The following is a 17,614-nucleotide window of genomic DNA, read 5'->3' on the forward strand; positions in this document are numbered from 1 at the left end:
TTCTCCGTGCTGAAAGCTTTTGAAGTTGGTACAAGTTGACCCACTAGTTACCCCTGTCTGCTTCATTGTGGAGACTGGTACATGAGTCCAATTTGCGAGGCATATGGGAAAAGCTTTCTTCTCTAAGTTGATTCATAAAGTTGATTTGTAAAGCTGATGGGCATTTCGGCAAATATGAGCAACTTAGAATTTTAGTCACAGGGTGAAGTTTTAAATAAAATGGTGGGAAGAAACAGGAATGATTTAACAAGTATTCATTTGATTTTGGCAATGCAAGGTTATTGAATAGCTGTTGTGTCAACCAAAAGAATGTTTATGGCATGACTTGTGGTTTCTTTGAAATCTATCCCTTACCTTTGACTTCTATTACAAATAATGAGAAAAGCAGAGTGTGCTGTGTTAGGAAGGGTACGCTCAGTGTCCCCACAGAGTATGTGAGGGCTGCATGGAATCACAGAATGGTCTGGGATGGAAGGGACATTTAAAGGTCATCTAGTCCCACTCCGCAGCAATGAGCAGGGACATCTTCATCAAGATTAGGTTGCTCAGAGCCCATGCCATCTGACCTTGAATGTTTCCAGGGATGGGCAACCTGTTCCCATATTTCAACACTCATCTTGTAAAAAATTGTTCCCTTATATATCGTCTGAATCTACCCTCTTTTGGATTAAAACCACTGCCTCTTGTCCTATCACAACAGGCTAAAATGTCTGTCCTCACCTTTCTTACAAGCCTGCTTTAAGTACTGAAAGGCTGCTGTAAGGTTTGCCTGGAGCCTTCCATTCTCCAGGCTGAACAACCCCAGCTCTCTCAGGCAGTCTCCATAGGGAAAGTGTTCCAACCTTCTGATCAGGTCCATCAGGTCATGGCTTCCCTGTGCTGTGAGGCATTGGGGGAACTTTCAGCCAGCCTTTCAGTCTGGCACAGGGGAACTAAAGGCCAATCTAATTGCAGCCTGCACCTACTTGAAGGAAACTTGGAAAAGTGGTGGAGTTAAACTCTTCTCCCTGCTGGCAGATGGTAAAAAAGGGAAATTTGGGAAGTTCAAAGTGGACATTAGGAAGAATTTCTAGTGCTGCATTAGAACAAGTGTTGTCTTCCTTTTGAAAGTTCTGCAAGATCAACCTGCAGCTGGCCTAGTGCTGAAGGTTCATGAAATAATTTTGTTTGGAGGGGATCTCCAAGGTCATCTATTCCACACCTTTGCTCAGAGCAGGTCAAACCAGGCCAGGCTGCTGTGGGTCTTACCATGTTTAGAATGTGTTCAGAGATGGAGAACACAACCTCTCTCAGCAATGTGTGTCAGTATTTCCCCATCCTGATGGGAATTCTTTTTCCTGTTTGTATAAACAGAATTCCCCATGTTCCAGCTTGTCTGTTGACTGGTACAATCACTGTGCACTTATGAGAGAAGTTCTGACTTTAGCTTCTCTACACCTTCCCTTTATTCCTTACAGAGCTGTTGGCAGCAATAAAGTGTCCCCTCAGTGTTGTTTTCTTGAGGCTGAACAAACCCAGTTCTCACAGCTGTTCTCCTCTTCTGTCTTGCAGCAGCCCTGTGACAACCTTGTCCACCTTCCACTGAACATGCTCTGGGGGTGTCAGTGTCTGTCCTGTACTGGGGGAGCCCCACATAGGGCACAATGCCCTAAATGCAGCCTCATAAGTGCAGAACAGAGGGAAAGAACCTCCTCCCTCTGCCCGATGGCTGCAGATCTGATAATGTGGCCTGAAATAGGGTTGGCCTTGGATGTCACAAGGGCGCTTTGCTGACTTGTGCTCAGTTGGAGCTGGATTGTGAAAGCCCCAACTTTTGGAGAGATTGAATAAGGTCTTTCTAGAACTTGCCAGCCTCTGTTCTAGGCTGTAGAGTGGTGTTGTCTGAGGCTAAATTTCAGAAGTGCTCTTACTGCTACACCTTATAGAGGTGACACTGTCAGGCCTTCAGAGACAAATGTTGTACCCTGAGCTTCTAGGTAGCACAAGTATTGTTCTACATTTCTGCTGTTCTAGGTTTGGAGGGTTTTTTAGCAAGTATCACTATATGATTCCTTGCAGTTGTGAATGCCACACATGAAAACTATGGAAGAAATTGCTTCCTCCTGGAACAAGCCTGTCCAAGTACTCTATTTTTCATATCTGATGTGGAAAATTATCTCACCCAATGTGAATAGGATGACATTCATTAAGGCTTTTGTAGATAAGATGATTAAAAGTTACACTACTCTGTAAAGAAACAGCATTTCTGTGGCTTGATAAAGTACCTCCATGTATAAAACAGTTTTCTCTTATTTTGTTAAGGTGTTTCTGTATCACAAAGTTAATAGCAGAAAAAGACATATTGGATGATTTAGTTCGTCTTTTGCCCTATGAAGAGTCTCAGCACTGCTGTGCTGTTATTCTGAGTCTCACCCAGGTTAGTTTTGAATGAATAGCAGACTGTGTTTTGGAGATCATGGTCTGGATACTTCTGAGCTATTTGAGCCTTTTTAGCCCCCAGATTTTGCTGTACTATTATAGAAATCTGACCTGAAGAAAAAAACCTGACTCTCATATACTAACTTCATATTCTGATACATTGCAGGTTATTCAACCAGCTCATCTACTAGGTCTGCTATAAAAGTCAAAGACAAAATTATTTCGTTATTTAAAACAGAAGACCTTTTTGTGTACCTGTACTTGACTTGAAAAACTTTAGCTGCACTATAACCATGTGAGATACCTTTGTAAAGAAATAAGGGCTATCACCTTACTCCACAATGAACAGCACAGAAGGGAAAATAATCCTCAAGAAGCTGGAGTTTGACTGCCTATATGGTGAGACAGATACGGGCATAACCTTAATTATAGTATTTTGCCAGCACAAAATCTAGCACAGCAGGTTTTTATGCCTGTGATTGGTGCTTGGGACCGACTGACTGTGTTTCCCTTTCATTAGCTCTTATAAAATTATCAGAAACTCTCCTTCAGTCTTCTCTTTGTGTGTTTGCTTTGGGGATTTGTAGTATGACAGAATTCACATTTGGCAGGGACATTCTGTCAGATCAAAAGGGTGCAGCTGGGAAGATAAAGGTCAAAGGAAATGATCAAATATGTAGATTTAGTTAGGGCAATTGCAGTGCTCGCTGGTGGTGAGGGAGAGAAGGTCACTGGTATTGCTTGACTCTTGCCTTAGTTGGGGTCCTATCAGTTTGTCTGATACAAAAGCATTTGCAGGACAGGGAATTAAACTGTGTGGAGCAGGAACAGAAATAGAAAGAATATTTTAAAAGCAGAGAGAGCAGCAAAGGTCAGCTTGACTCTGCACCTAAATTTGGCAGCTGGGTGCAGAGCTCAGTCTGTCAGACATCTGAAGAACTCATTTGTTTGCGGAGTTACCTGAGCTTTTGATTGACACTGTTACCTGATGCGTTCCTTTGCTGCTCTGTGTTCACATTCAATGCACAGCATGCTATTTTTACACTTTTAAACACAGATGCAAGTTTCTGTGGTTTTATAATAAGAGAGTAATGGAAGCTTTAAACAAAATTTTAAAAAGAGAAAAACCTTCTTAACAGGACAAAAAAGAAAGCATTATGATATTTCTAACTGGTCTTCAGCTGAGAATTCACTACAAAAATTTCTGAAGTCTGAAATGTATCTGTGGATAGTAGACGGGAAAGATTTTTATCAATGTTTATATGTGTCTTTTAAAGGTCAAGAAATGTCATAAGAAAAGATTGAAAGCACTTCATGTAAATTGTTTCTGGAACATATCCAAGTGGCTTTTATCTCCTGGCTTCAATTTTTTTTATTTTTTTTATTTTTTTAAGAGCTGTAGGAAGTAAAGCCACTTTTTCTCTACTCTAGGAATGTGGAGAGAGGCAAAAACCAGCATAATGAAAAAGGACTTGGTGATACATATCAGTTTAATTTTAGGTAGAATGCTTATGCCTTCATGATAAAGGGATTCTCTCCATCTTTTGCTGGAGGAGACAATATGACACCAACCAGCTGAGGAGGTTGAAAACATTTTTGGGGATAACCAAACCATGTTTTGGCCTCTGAGATCCATTGTAATATTGGATAATTGAAAATTAAAGGCCTGAATCTTTCACAATTAAAATAAAATCTTGGAGGCTGACACACTCACACATGAGTTAGAGAGAATGGCAAAAACAGAGCAAACAAATTTTGTTGGAATGATTCCTTACCCGGATGTCCCTTCTGGTATTTAACTCTGTTCATACATTTATTTATGTTCTTGGTTCTCCAGGAATATTGCCATTTTTCTGCTGTCTGTCTCTGGCGTTTCTGGTCAGCATCCAGCCAGCAGAAGCAACACCTCATTGGGGAGTTCTGCCATGATACCAGTGCCCTTTCAGAAGTGGTCTGAATGAAAATCACTAGGAAAAAAAAAATCATGCTCTTTTTCTGAAACTAAATGGAGAATAAATTCTACAGGTCTTCAACTTCTCTTTTCACAGCAGAAAGTCTGAATCAAAAGGGCTGTACAGGTATTTGGGGTGTAGTAAACAAATTACCTCGGAGCCTTGATTTTGAGATTTCGGGGCAGTTGTTCTGAATAAAAAATGATCACTTACCATGCAGCCAAATTGAAGCATTCAGCAACACCCAAGGAATCCCAAGTGTAGAAAACGAACTAGAAATTGGCTTCTTAAACCATGGGGTTTTTTTGCTAGACCTGGGACACTGGAGAGGAAGGCAAGGAGAGGAGGATATGGACTTAAGAAAACTGTTCATTAAGGTTAATGAACCTTGTAATGTATGAGAGAATATCTGTCAGCATTGAGAGAAGGATGAGTCCCAGAATACTTCTCTCACCTAGAAAGCTTGTGCAAGTGTAACAAACAGGTTCTTCACATGGTTGTCTGGAATTCTCCATGAAAGAGAAGAAGATGAGGTTCCCTCCTCTGCCCCTATCCTCATACTGATACTTCCGTTGGTGCTGGTACTTCTGCTGATATAGGGTAATTTGGAATTTGTAAGAGGCCTTCAGTGCCCACCTTAGGAGGGCTGGTGGGGACCTGCAACTTCATTTAATAAGTAGAAACAAAGCTTCACTAACTGGTGTGTCATCACACATGCAGGATTCATAGAAAGTGATGTAACTCTCATATTTGCAAATATGGAACTGTTTTCTGCTTTCTAGTTTGAAAAATTATTTTCAAGAGCTTGCTTCTATTTATAACAGCCAGAAGAATACTGAGGCTGTCAGCTGCTTGCTTCCCTTCCCATTTGCAGGGATGCGGTACACAAATTACGACTTGGTAATTGTGATTTCTGCTTTGAGCACTCTGAAAAATTACAGCCTAATTAAATAATTATGGCGGTTGTTTATTCTTTTTTTTTTTTTTTTTTTAAATACATATTTGCAGCTGAGAGTTTCAAGGAAACCCAGATGGTGAAGATCAAGGAAGAGCCGATGGAAGTCGACATCCACGACCCGCAGGCTTCGGTGTCACCCAGCCAACCCAGCCCCAACGTCGGCTACAGCACTTTACTGGGGAGGGACATCAGCGAGCGCATCCCCAAGGCACCCGAAGGCCGTGTGCTCCCGGAGAGAAACCTCTTCAGCCAGGACATTTCAGTCAAGATGGCCTCTGAGCTGCTCTTCCAGCTATCAGGTAAATCCAGTGCAACTGCTCAGCAGCTCAAGTTAAAGAGCAAAATGAGATTTTTTTTTTAATTTTTTTTTTTTTTTGTGTTGCCCCAAAGTTCTATGAAACTGTGAGATCACCGGGGCTGAAAACAAATAGGAGTTAGAGCCTTCCTGCCCTCACACTTGCAGCACAGAGGCCTTGCCAAATGTTCCCCATAGATTGCATATGCTTTAAAGCACTGTGGCAGCCGGGTCAGGTTCACAGTATTTCAACCGAGTTGGAAAAGCCAGAGTTCAGCTCCTGTATTTTTGAAAGCTAATTAAATAATTTGTGACGACTGCTTTGATCCCTGTAGAGGGGAATCTGCAGATGGCAGTTCCTGGCCTAAGTGGCCAGTGGCTGCAGGATGCAGCACTCCTGGGGCTGCACTGCCCACTTCCCTTGGCAAAGAAGGTGAACCTCATCTCTCACACAAAGGCAGTGGGACCAGCACTGTGTTCAATGAACATTTGCATCCCACACTCTGCACGGAGCTCTAACACTGACATGTGGAGCTGAAAAAACTTGTTGAGTGTTAATTTAAATAAAGTCATGCCTGTTCTCTAATCATGTTGGAACCATTTATCCTAAATTACCCTAGGTTATCTGTTACCTGAAAGCATTAAAATAGTTCTGCTGAATAAAATCTGATAGAGAACATATGACATATGCTAATCACAGAACTCATGTGTGTTCCTCTGCAGAAAAGGTGAGCAAAGAGCACAACCACAATAAAGATAACACCATCAGAACTACAGCCAGGTAAGTACAGCCCATGGTTACCTGCAAAGCTGCACTGTAATTTGCATTGCCTCCTTTTGGCCTTGTGAGCTCAAACCTGTCTGTCTCCTGCAAATGGGACCTGATAGTACAAATGTAACATATTTTCATGAGTAATGGAACCCATATCTGAAAAGCTACAACTATAGATCTGATTGCTTAGGGTTCATAAGTCAAAAAGGCCTGAAGGGCTTTTGTCTGTTCCACTCTGATCAAGTAGTCACATGTCATTTTAAGAATTATTTATTCTACTGTTTTTTGTCAACAAAAACTGAAACTTAAAAGACTTAAACTGCATGGTACATGCTGTGCTTGAGGGAAGACCAGGCTGATAACTGGATTTTAAGACATGGATGAATGTAAGAAGAGGTGATTTTGATTGTCTTCTGTCCAGCTAGATTCCTTTAGAAAAATTTCAATTTAGTATTTGTCATCTCAATACATTCTAGAGACAAATTTTTAAAAGCCAGACTGTAAGACAGTGCTAACAAAATGTGTTTAAAAATTACAGTTACATTTTTACAATCATTTAAATTAAACAGGAATTAAAAACATGATCCTATTGTGGCCTGTGCTGTTAAAGAAATGCGCACTTTACTGTGCTGTGGCTGGGAACAAGCCCATAAGATGTTTACATATCCATGCAGCAGGATGAGGTGTCCTTATGGGAAGATTTAAAGCTCTTATGCAGTAAATGGTAGCTGGAATTGGTAAAGGCTTAGCAGCCCTTGGTGTAGGATAGAAGGAATAGGCAGGAACTGGCAAGGATATATTTATTTCCTACCTGAAAGTTCCCTAATTGTTGTGGATGGATTGGAGACTGAGCACACTGAAGTGATGAAGAGTTCATTCAAAGATAGGGTAAGAGCTTCTTGACTCTGCAGCCCCTTTACAGAAGTTCTCAGTGCTAACTTATAACAACTTTGCCCAGACAGAATGGAAAACATTTCAGTTGCAAAGAAAAGGTCTCTGAAATACATTGTACTTAAATTTCTAGGCCTATCCAATTCATTCATGGTAGCTGCAATAAATAACTTGTTTTTAATAAACTGACCAGCTCAGTAAATGTACATTAGGGACTTTTTGATGTTACGAGTTGAAAGATAATTTAATTGAGCTTTTGGCTTCTGGTTACAGTGAATGCTTCCCATATTTGCTAGTTGTGGGAATTTGTTGGATATGCAGCCTGCACAGCCTTTCTGTGCTACTTAACAAGCATAAGCCTGAGATACAAACAGAGAGAAATGCACATATTGTCCAACTACTCTTTAACCATCCAGGGTACGCTGCAGGGATGGGCTGACAAATAGTTGAAAATAGATTTCAGTGTCTCATGATGTTACCAGCAGGACTGGTGTGAGAATCCAGAGCTACTTTTGGATCTATCAAAGATAATTCCAATTGGAAAGGTTGAGGACAGTTCAAAGATAACTTGCCCTTCTTCTGCCTGCCAACTTTTAAGAAGGTAGCACAGTTGGCTGTTGTCAAACTTGTTGAGCTTTACTGAGATGTCCTTACAGTGGCTGCTACCCATCAGGACATGAAATGCTGACTGAGGTGCCTGGTTCAGTTTCTCCGGGTGCTTTTCTTATCTTGCCTATTTATCAGCAGAAGAAGACATGAATGAGGAGAGCTTCTTTAGAGGGGAAGTGAGTCAGTCTACTAAATCCTGCGAGTTCAAACAGATTGACTTGAAAGATCTTGCCAAAATAAAAAGAACAACCCACCCCAAACCAAATAAACAGCTGGAAGTCTTTACTGGTGAGGGTATGACGCCTTCTCAAAAATAGAATGTGATGGAGCAGCCAGTGGAGGATAGAGGCACTTGGACTGCATTAAGAAAACATGTGCTGTTGCAGTTTGGCTCACCACCCCACATCTGGAGTAATGACAGAAAGGCATTTGAATCACAATTGCTGTGTGAAGTGTGCTGACAGCTGCAGAGAGCCAAGGTGAGGTCAGTGTTGTCCACCTGTGAGTAGCTGGGAAGCACAAAGATTTAGCTGTGTCACTGGTGAGGCTTAAATCAGTAATCCCCAGCAAGATGGGCACACGAGCACTTTTTGCTGTCTTATTCCTTATTAACATTTCTAACTGTCACCTATCTGTTGCTGTTCCTCCTGTGAGTATTCCTGGACTTTGCCAGCATATACTTCCATGTGACTTTGCTTAAGCAGCCAGAACTGGCAAGGATTCCTCACAGTTCAATGGCTGAGTGAGATGGTAGAGCCTGCCATGTGTGATGAGAAGACAGAAAGTGGAGAAGTGAGTGATCTGGAAGCGAGTGCACCAGCCTACAATGCCAAGATAAGTTTCTTTCATCTAGAGAACTGTGTAGCCATGAAACTGGAAAAAACTGCAGCCAGAGGAAAAATAAAAAATATCCTAAAGCTTTAACGTCCATCAGAAAGGACTTTGCACAGTGATTGAGGACAATGTGTGTAATTTCTTGCTGTGAAGCAGAAGCTCCTCCCTGCATACTTCGCACTGGGAATGAGAGGACATATCTGCTGAAATAGAAATAATAGAGCCATCACTGGAGAGACTCAGCTGCCATTGTAGAGGAAGGCAGAAAAGAGGTATCCAAGGATACTCTGGTACTGGAATTCACCAAAGGCCAGTGGAGGAGAGGGAAATCCTTGGGATATGACATGATGTGGCCTTCAACAGCACCTGCTTATGATCTGTGACTCAACCTGAAACAGATAAGCCCTGCACCATCCATTTTGCTTAGAACCAGCAGTGAGCAGTGTCCCAGTGACTGAATCTAAGGCACAAGCAGGAAGGCCAACATGGAAACCCGAGTGGATTACAAGATTTTCAAGAGTTACAATAGTAATAAAACATTTTTTATTGCTGTTTTTCTTTCAAATCATTATTAAACCAGTGAGAGGAATGTTGCAATAAATCATGGCGTATTTTTATACAGTGTCAGTCTGTTTTGTATTATGTCACCCCTGAGTGGGAGTGTGAGTCTTGGAAAAAGTGAAGTTTTGCATATGTGTGTTGGAGCTGTTTTGGTTTATCCTGGTCACTTGTTTTCTGGAGTATCCTGCATTGTTCAGCTATTGACATTCTCCAAACTGTTCAGGTTTGGGGCAACTTCATGCCTTCCCCTTCAGCACAGAAGGTTGACTGCTTATGGATGCTTATGGATGTGTTCAAACTTTTATAGAAATACTAAAATATCCCATTAACTGTCACATACGGAACAACACTGAATGAATGATGTCCAAAAACCTTAATAGGAAAGTAAAACAATGTGGTTGCCAAAACTGTTTCACAATCAAGTCAACTAATTATCAACAAGTTTTCCTGAGGCAGAAGAGGTCTAAGAGTACAAATGACTTGATGGAGACACCTTGTTCACTCTCTGCAGAAAAACTGCATGAGGGGAAAATACAGGCAAGTGATGCCTTTTGGACAGAAACTTTGGGTATCTGGACTAGTGAGGTCAGCTGGGTGCAGCTGGCACTACTTTGAGTCTGGACTACTTGCTGTGCAACACCTTGTAAGACCTCAGAATAGGTCCTTTATCCTGAAAAGATTCTTGGATTTTATTCCTGGGTAAGAAAAGGCTGCAGAAATGCTCTGGCCTCATGTCCTATACCTTTAAAACACCCACTATACACCAGCCTGTTAAGGATTCTTGGTCTGGTAGAGATCAGATTTAAAGTGATTCCTACTTTGCTTAGAAGAAATTGATAGCTTTCATGCAGGTGGAATACATTCCCTTAGAAAGCATTTTTTTTTCAAAAAAGACTGTAGTTTTCTATTTTGAATTTTTTTATGTACCTCTTGCTGATGTCTGTCTGCACTGCAGACAAGGAATTCTTGTTTCTGTTATGATCTTCGAGCAGAAAACAAATACTTTGACAGAGATGCCATTTCGCTATTGAAATTAACTTTTTTTCTGCCTGTTAATTAAAACTAGAGCAAATATTATTTTTTGAATCGTGAAGCTGGTAATTTTTGTGCTTTATACTCTTTGGGATGCACCCATTCAATTTATGAGTTGTTTCCTGCTTTAAAAATCAAATTCATGGAGGCAGTTTCATTCATGGAAGGCCATGTCAGAATAGAACTATTCAGCATCTTAACCTAATATTTGAAAAGTTCTGTTTTAGAGATAACTATTGTATGCTTCAGGTTATTAAATAATAATATTTTTATCTTTCCTGATTGCCCTCTCCAGATATGACAATGGAATACAAAGTTTTGAAGTGTTAATTTCAATGATCCATATTGAAATGATCCATATTGTGATATAGCAAATGTGAGATATTGAAATGTAGCTGAAAGTCTTTTGTTTTGAGGTCTTCAGTTTTCGCTCTGAAATGCAATTGTACCAAAGCATGCTGCCTCGCTTTTCAGCACGAATTCTGTAAATGAAACAGTTTTTTTTAACAAGATGGCATTTCTTACAATATTAAGATGTTGAGGTCAAAATTTGTATTTGCTTCATCTTCTGTTAACTGTTGTTTTCTTTTAAAAAAGGCATCTTGTTTTTTCCTATAGCCCTTTCTTTTCTGAAGACACCTTTAGACAATCACCATTCACTTCCAACTCAAAAGATCTCCTGCCCAACGAAACTACTCTTCATGGAAGGACATCTGCACCAGGTCAGATACCTTTTTCTTTCATTACTTCCAGTTAACAGATATTTTTAAAATTTTCTTACTGTAAACTCCACTACCTGACCAATGCTCTCAAATATGGTTTGCTTTGTCAAAAGGCAGCTATTTCTCCATTATAATATGTGCTTATTATTTAGAAGAAAAAGAGAAAAGTTAAATATTGCTGGAGCATTTTTGTTAATAGTCTTTAGGCTGCTGTTTCTGTGAGTTGTGCAATAGCCTATAGCAGATTAAATTTAGCAATATCAAGAGAGGTGAGGGTGTTTTGTGCGTGTGTGTGTGTGTGTGTCTGCTGTTCTGATGCTGAATTACTGTCTGCTATTCTCCTGTTCCTGGCCATTTCCATCTCTGGAGTACAGATGAACTATTTGCAGGACATGTATCAGGGTGGCCGAGCTTGCAATACAATTTTCCTGCCTTTAACAGTAATTTAGAACCCTTCTGCAAGGATGTGGAGTTCTTCAAATGTACTGAAAGGCCACAGTGTCTGTGGGTGCCTTCCCACTGATTTTCTGAACTGGTTGACAGGCACTTTATGTCCAGATATAGCTTGGGTTATATTCTGCATTAAAATGGAAAATACAGGCATGTAATAATACTATTCAAGGTCGCATTGAACACATGCAAAAACTTGATATGCGCCTTCACTGTCCTGCTGCAAAATAACTCGTTTGCTAGTTCACTGCTATCTGTTCTTAAATTAATAGCTCTGGAGTTCTAAAGGTCAGTAATTACACAGTCAGCTGTAGGGGGGGTTATTCACCTTTTCTTAGCAATCAATAAACTTTTGGGCACGTTACTGCTAATTTTCAGCTATAGATTGTCATTTAATTTACAACTTAAGAGACCCTTCATTTTTTTGAATGCTTGAATAGTCACTTGACAGTTTGTGAAGTGGCAGATGAGGGTAAGAGCTAGATGCTGTCTAAGGCTAAATATGAATAGCAAGAACAAAAAAAAAAATGTAGGGAAAGGACAAGGGTCTCCAGGCTGTGCACAGACACAGTTCTACAAGTAAGCAGTGGATTCTGTACCTCTGGGTGAGGAGAATCAGATCAGGTGTGGTGCTTTTAAGTATTAAAATGTAAACCAGGTTAGTACTTTCAATCCTGGCTTTTGACCTTGGCATAACATGGAATATTCATATGCCCAGATGAAAGATGAGAATTCACAGACTCCTCATGCAGGGCTCAGTACCTCAGAGGACATGGCCTCTAGCAGCAAGACTCTTACATCATACCAAGATAAATGCATAAGAATTTCAATTCTCTCTAAGTCTTCACTTAAAGTGAGGCCAGTAGAAGTATGGGTGGGTTTTGGTGACATGTTTGATCTTCTGCTTAAAAGATGTAAAGTATCTTGTTGGTTAGATCATCCTGGAGTGTTAGAATGGCTTCTGAGAAACTGGGTTTTTATATCTTTGTGTTGCTCCATAATCTGTATTATGGAACCTTGATAGGTCTGTGTATCATTTCTCTGTGGTTGTAAGACTCTGATATATAATAGTAACAAGTATACTGAAAATTTTAAAATGCTGGTTTCTGCTATATTTTTATTTTTGGAACAACTCTTAGCATTTCAAATATGTTGTTTTTTCTCAGCTTCACAACAAATTCTAGGGCCTGAAGTGCAACTTCGCAGTAGCACCTAGAATGTGATTTAAATTTGTAATCAATTACAAATATTATATTCATGTAAAAGAGCAGCAGAATACCTACAGGTAAATTTCCTAGTAGTTTCAGCCTTGGAGGAAGAAATAGCCTATGCAGTGCTATGGGTAGCTCTGAAAACATTTTATCCCTTCAAAGAGCAGCATTAAGGTACAGAAACAAACAGTTGTGAAAGGCCTACAGAAAGTGTTACGGAAAATACTGTGGAAATGTGTATGTGGTCTCCCACATAAAAATGCTTTGGCTTGAGATTTGTTTTGGGTTACTCCATCCCTGAAACAGCATAAGAAAATGATAAGAAATTCCCAGTCCAGTTGCCCTGGTGGAACCCCACGCACATATACGCGGTTGCCTCTTCCCAAGTGAGCACCAAAATGAGCCGCTGCATGCCCAGGCTCCTGCCAACTTTCTGTCTGCAGACTTTTTGTCACCCAAGCTGCAGAGGACTTGGGAAAAGTGACAGGAACATTGGGCAGTAAGATATTTCATGTGTCAAATTCAATTCTTTTCTCTACTAGGTAACATTATGCAATCTTATTCATTACCAAGCTCCATCTTAAACCCCATTGTCCTGATTATTTTTCCAAGGATGCTAGTTCAGAAGCTTACCCCTTTGAAGAATTGGGACCACTCTCTTTCCAGCCTGAATTTATTTGCAGCAAGTTCTACTCTAGTTATTTCACCAGTGCTGTCCTTCAACTTTGATAATTCTTCTCCCTTGCAATGTTCACCATCTGATGTGCCATCTTACATTCCTCTAATCCTGCCTTCATTTTGGGGAAGTGAGACAGCCGGTGTCTTTTAGTCTCTTTTAGTACTATAGGGTTTCCATTTCCTAGCCTTTTTCTGCCTCTGTTTAGGGGCATTAATTTCTGCAAATATGACTAGTCAGAGCTATATGTGCTCTTTCATAGGAGGTTTTACCCCTGACTTTTTCAGCAGCCTGCAATCTTCTGAGTGCATATTGGAAATGCCTCTCCTGATTAATCACACCCTCTGTAACTAGAAGATGCTGGTGTCTCTCTTGCTGGTCAAATAGTACCATGATTTTCCTTTTCCTTTATAATTTCAGCTGATGATTTCAGCATGCAACAGAAATTCTTGCTCCTACACTCTTAGGCACATGACCTTGTAATTTGAATTGTTTCACTTGTTATTCTAGCTCTTGAGATTATTTCTTTAGTACTCTGAAATTTCTGCATATGGATATTGCTTTCACTGATGCAGTTCTGATTTGTTTGGGGGTTTTTGTATGTGTATGCGTTGAAGCTGTTAAAGAGGATTTTTAAGTACAACAGGTCCAAAGTTCAGTCCTTGAGACTTGAGCTTAGTGGCCCCCTCAGCGCAAACCATTTCACTTTATAGCCAGTTTATAAGAAAATTGCAAATTTGGGTATTTAAGTGGCAGAGCACTCTTTGTAGGGCATCGAGTAGTTAAGATCCCCCAAGGAGTATGAAATAATTAGGAAAGAATATTAAAAGATGTGTGAATGCAATGCACTGATCAGGGCATTTAGTGGAGGGGAAAAAATCCTAAATAAATAATGATATTGTGATGGATTTGGCCTGAGAAAAGGGTGGAGCATTTCTAATCAGCAGCAATATCACAGGCAGGAGAGTTGATTTTAATTCAGGTATCCAAGGAAATAATGAAATCTCCAACAGCTGTCAGAAAGGGACTCATCAGATCCACAGAAGTCATGGTATCTCCCTGATAATCTGTGGTGAGTTCCTAATACTCTGGGAAGGGAAGATAGTTTCCTAGGGTATATGGTTCAAATTTACTGGTTAAATCTGGGGAATTGCTTCTCTCACTTTTTGAGGTATTTTCTATGTTAATAACCATATTATTATATTGCACTTCTCTGTATTAGTCTTACTGTCCAAATAACTTCATTTTTACTCAAAAAATGGAAATAAAATAGTCTTGATATCTACACCAACCAAACATACTTTGCTCAAAAATTACTATAGTATCAAAGTAATATCTAATACAAAGTCAATACAAACAAATTCAATAATTTCAGCTGCCCCCTATAAGAATGTGGCCTCTTCTAATCTGGCAAAAGGTAGGGAGAAGAAATTAAAATTTTTATTTCAAACAGTCAATTTTTAAAAAATTACATTTTCATTGTCTGTTTTATAAGATTCTCCTTTTGACAGAATAGTTTTATGTCAGACTATATAGTTCAGTTCAGATCACTGGATAAATTAAAAACTTGATCTTATGCTGCTGTTCCTGACCCTTAGTCAGGCTTTAATGTACTTTAATAGTTTTCCACCATCTCATTGACTCATTCTGTAAATCAAACCTGCCTTCATGGAAGCCAGATGAGTGATATTCACTATTCCTTTTCTGGATGGTTCATTAATATTGGTGAAAACCTCAGCCATGGCTTTTTGGGGATACTTTTTCTCCATGCGTATCTGTCTGTAGTATAATAATATTTCATTATTTTCTCTCCTGTTTACCAAGGACCTGGTATTCTCCTTTATTTGCACTGACAGTGCTAAATATTGAAACAATCCCAACTGTAGTGGATTTTTATTTTTTTTAATCCATCCATTTCAGTATGTTTGGAACTCCAGGACTAGTCTGCAAATTTACAAGTTTCTCCTTTTTTCAAGTTCATACTCACACTGTCCTTTTCTCTAGAGCAGTGATTCCACTGGTAAGTTCAATAATACTAAAAGGTGAAAACCTGCCTGCTCTCAGGGCCTCATCTTTGCACATTCTGCTCACAGCAGTGCCAACACTTGTATGGCCACATCAGGGGAAGTATGAACTAATCTTTCTTTCCCTAATAGTTTGTGGGAATGTTGGGATGTGAAGGGAGGCTGTATCCTTCAACCATGTGAAATTTCAGCATTTGTGTGAGACTGGTGTGTCCATAAGCACACTTAATCTTGTTTATTTTCTTCTGTTACTGTAGCTGGAAAATACCCCCTGAGGGTTTAGAATTTTAGCTTGAATATGATAAATAACCACGGTGGTGATGTTGTGCAGAGGCCACATTCTTTAGTATGAGTTTGCATGTACCTTCCTGCCTAATTCCTTTTTTAAAATGCTTTGAGGTCAATATAGCTCTTGATGTCATTTTCTGTGACTCCAAGCATCTAGAAAGTAGATAGCAAGAGTGCTTTTGGCCCAACCAGTAGAGGTGCTCATATCCACTGTTTTCTGGCAGTATTTGTGCTGTGTTCTGGTTTCCTGTGGTCTGCAGCAAACTAAACTTCTGCAACCTACAGCAACCAGCTCTGAATTTTGGGTCATCACCATGAGACCGCTGTAAGCACACTGAGAAATGAAGGGACACCTTGTGGGTTTGATTTCTGTGTGTGGGATCATTGCCACTTCTGTTACCCTGGAAAATACCCTTAGGCCTTAGGGGACTATGAAATACACAAACCCTGTGAATTTCCACCGAAGTGACCAGCAGTGAAATGTTGGCATTTAAAATGCCCTTGTGTAGCTTCCCTGCTATGTACCCATGGAGTTAATTAGAATGATTCACACCTTCTCACAGTTGTTTGCTTACATCTGCCAAAGAGTCTCTAACTCCACATTGGAGGTAATCCTATTTACTGTAGGAAGGCTTTCTTAAAATGTTCAAATGTTAGAATTTGTAAATGAAGCCAGGACTTAAGAGCATGATTACAAGCAATCGATTTTGAATTCATTCAGGACAGCAGAACCTGTGGATTATTATTTTACACAGAGAAAATGAAGTCTAGTTTCAGTTCCTTCCTCAGAGAAGAGTCATCTTGCTGCTCAAGGCTATGTCCAATCAGGTTCTCAGTATCTCCAGGAATGGAGACTCTGGACAATCTCTGAGCCATCAGTGCCAATGTTTTACTTTGCTCACTAAAAAAAAATTAAATTCTTATGTTTAAGTGGATTTTCCTGTGTTTTAATTTATGCCTTTGCCTCCTCTACAGTGGCATCACTAAGAGTCTGACTTCATCTTATTTCCCCCATCAGGTATTTATCCAGGTTGGAAAGATCCCACCAAGCCACTTTTTTTCTATGCTGAGTAGTCCTAGTTCTCTCAGGTTCTCCTTCTATGACAGTTGCTCCATTCCCTTAATCATGTTTGCTGGACTTCAGAGGTTTTTGAAAGCCTGAAAGAATATTTCAAGACCCTGGCAGCTGTTTCTGTCCCTGTGATGGAACAGCAATTTTTATTGCCAATGTAATTGCAGGGGGGAGTGCACGTGCATGTGAATTGACTTATGTAGTGCTTTTCCCCCCCTTGCTTTACCCATTATTAGTGCTTATGATCATTTCATCTGCTTTCAGTTTGCGTCTGAGTTATGAGCTCTGCCCATCCAAGACACTGGATACCCCCTTCAGTTTCCTGATGATGAGAGTCCCTGACCCCTGTTGGCTTCCTGTCAGTGAAGAAAAGTGAGAGTGGCACTTAATTCACTACCAAGGCATGTTCCATCAGGCACTTGGTCCTGCTGTTCATTTCTGTCTTAGGATTTCTGTGAAATGTGCTTGGGGGAAGTGGTGCTGGAAGCAGATGCCACACAGTCATTGCTGCCTGCAGGGCACAATTGTAGCTACTCCCTAAGCCATGCAAAGTCTGCCTCTCTCAGTCCTCAAAAGCACTCTTTTAATTTTATTTTTCTTCTGATCCTTTTCTGGGAGTAAGAGTCAACCAAATATTATTCTTTGTGTGTGTGTATACACATGGGTGTGCATGTGTATGGCTATGTAAAAATCCACACAGGTGCAAAAGCTGTGTAAAAATCCATGCATGGAGAGATGTCCCTCTGACAAATCCAACCTGTGTGACAGCTTCATAGATGGTAGGAAAGTATTTTTGTGACAAAGTGGCAGATTGATTTTAGTAACTGATTTGAGTTCCTTATATCCAAC

General features: G+C 40.1%; 1 protein-coding gene across 2 annotated transcripts in view; it reads left to right on the top strand.

Annotated features, from left to right (window-relative positions):
* The window catches only part of ZNF827 (zinc finger protein 827), a 96,999-nt gene that overhangs the window by 57,704 nt on the left and 21,681 nt on the right, over positions 1–17,614 (top strand). For both annotated transcript variants that reach the window (XR_014590060.1, XM_083861018.1), the window contains 3 exons: positions 5,379–5,627; positions 6,347–6,404; positions 10,941–11,044. Coding sequence is in view for 1 of the 2 variants with exons in the window: in XM_083861018.1 (XP_083717144.1) it covers positions 5,379–5,627; positions 6,347–6,404; positions 10,941–11,044 (411 nt within the window). In the remaining variant the exon portion in view is untranslated. The remainder of the gene's footprint in view (positions 1–5,378; positions 5,628–6,346; positions 6,405–10,940; positions 11,045–17,614) is intronic.

The sequence above is a fragment of the Zosterops lateralis genome (assembly GCF_965231275.1).
Source record: "Zosterops lateralis genome assembly, chromosome: 5".
In the NCBI taxonomy this organism is placed as follows: Eukaryota; Metazoa; Chordata; class Aves; order Passeriformes; family Zosteropidae; genus Zosterops; species Zosterops lateralis.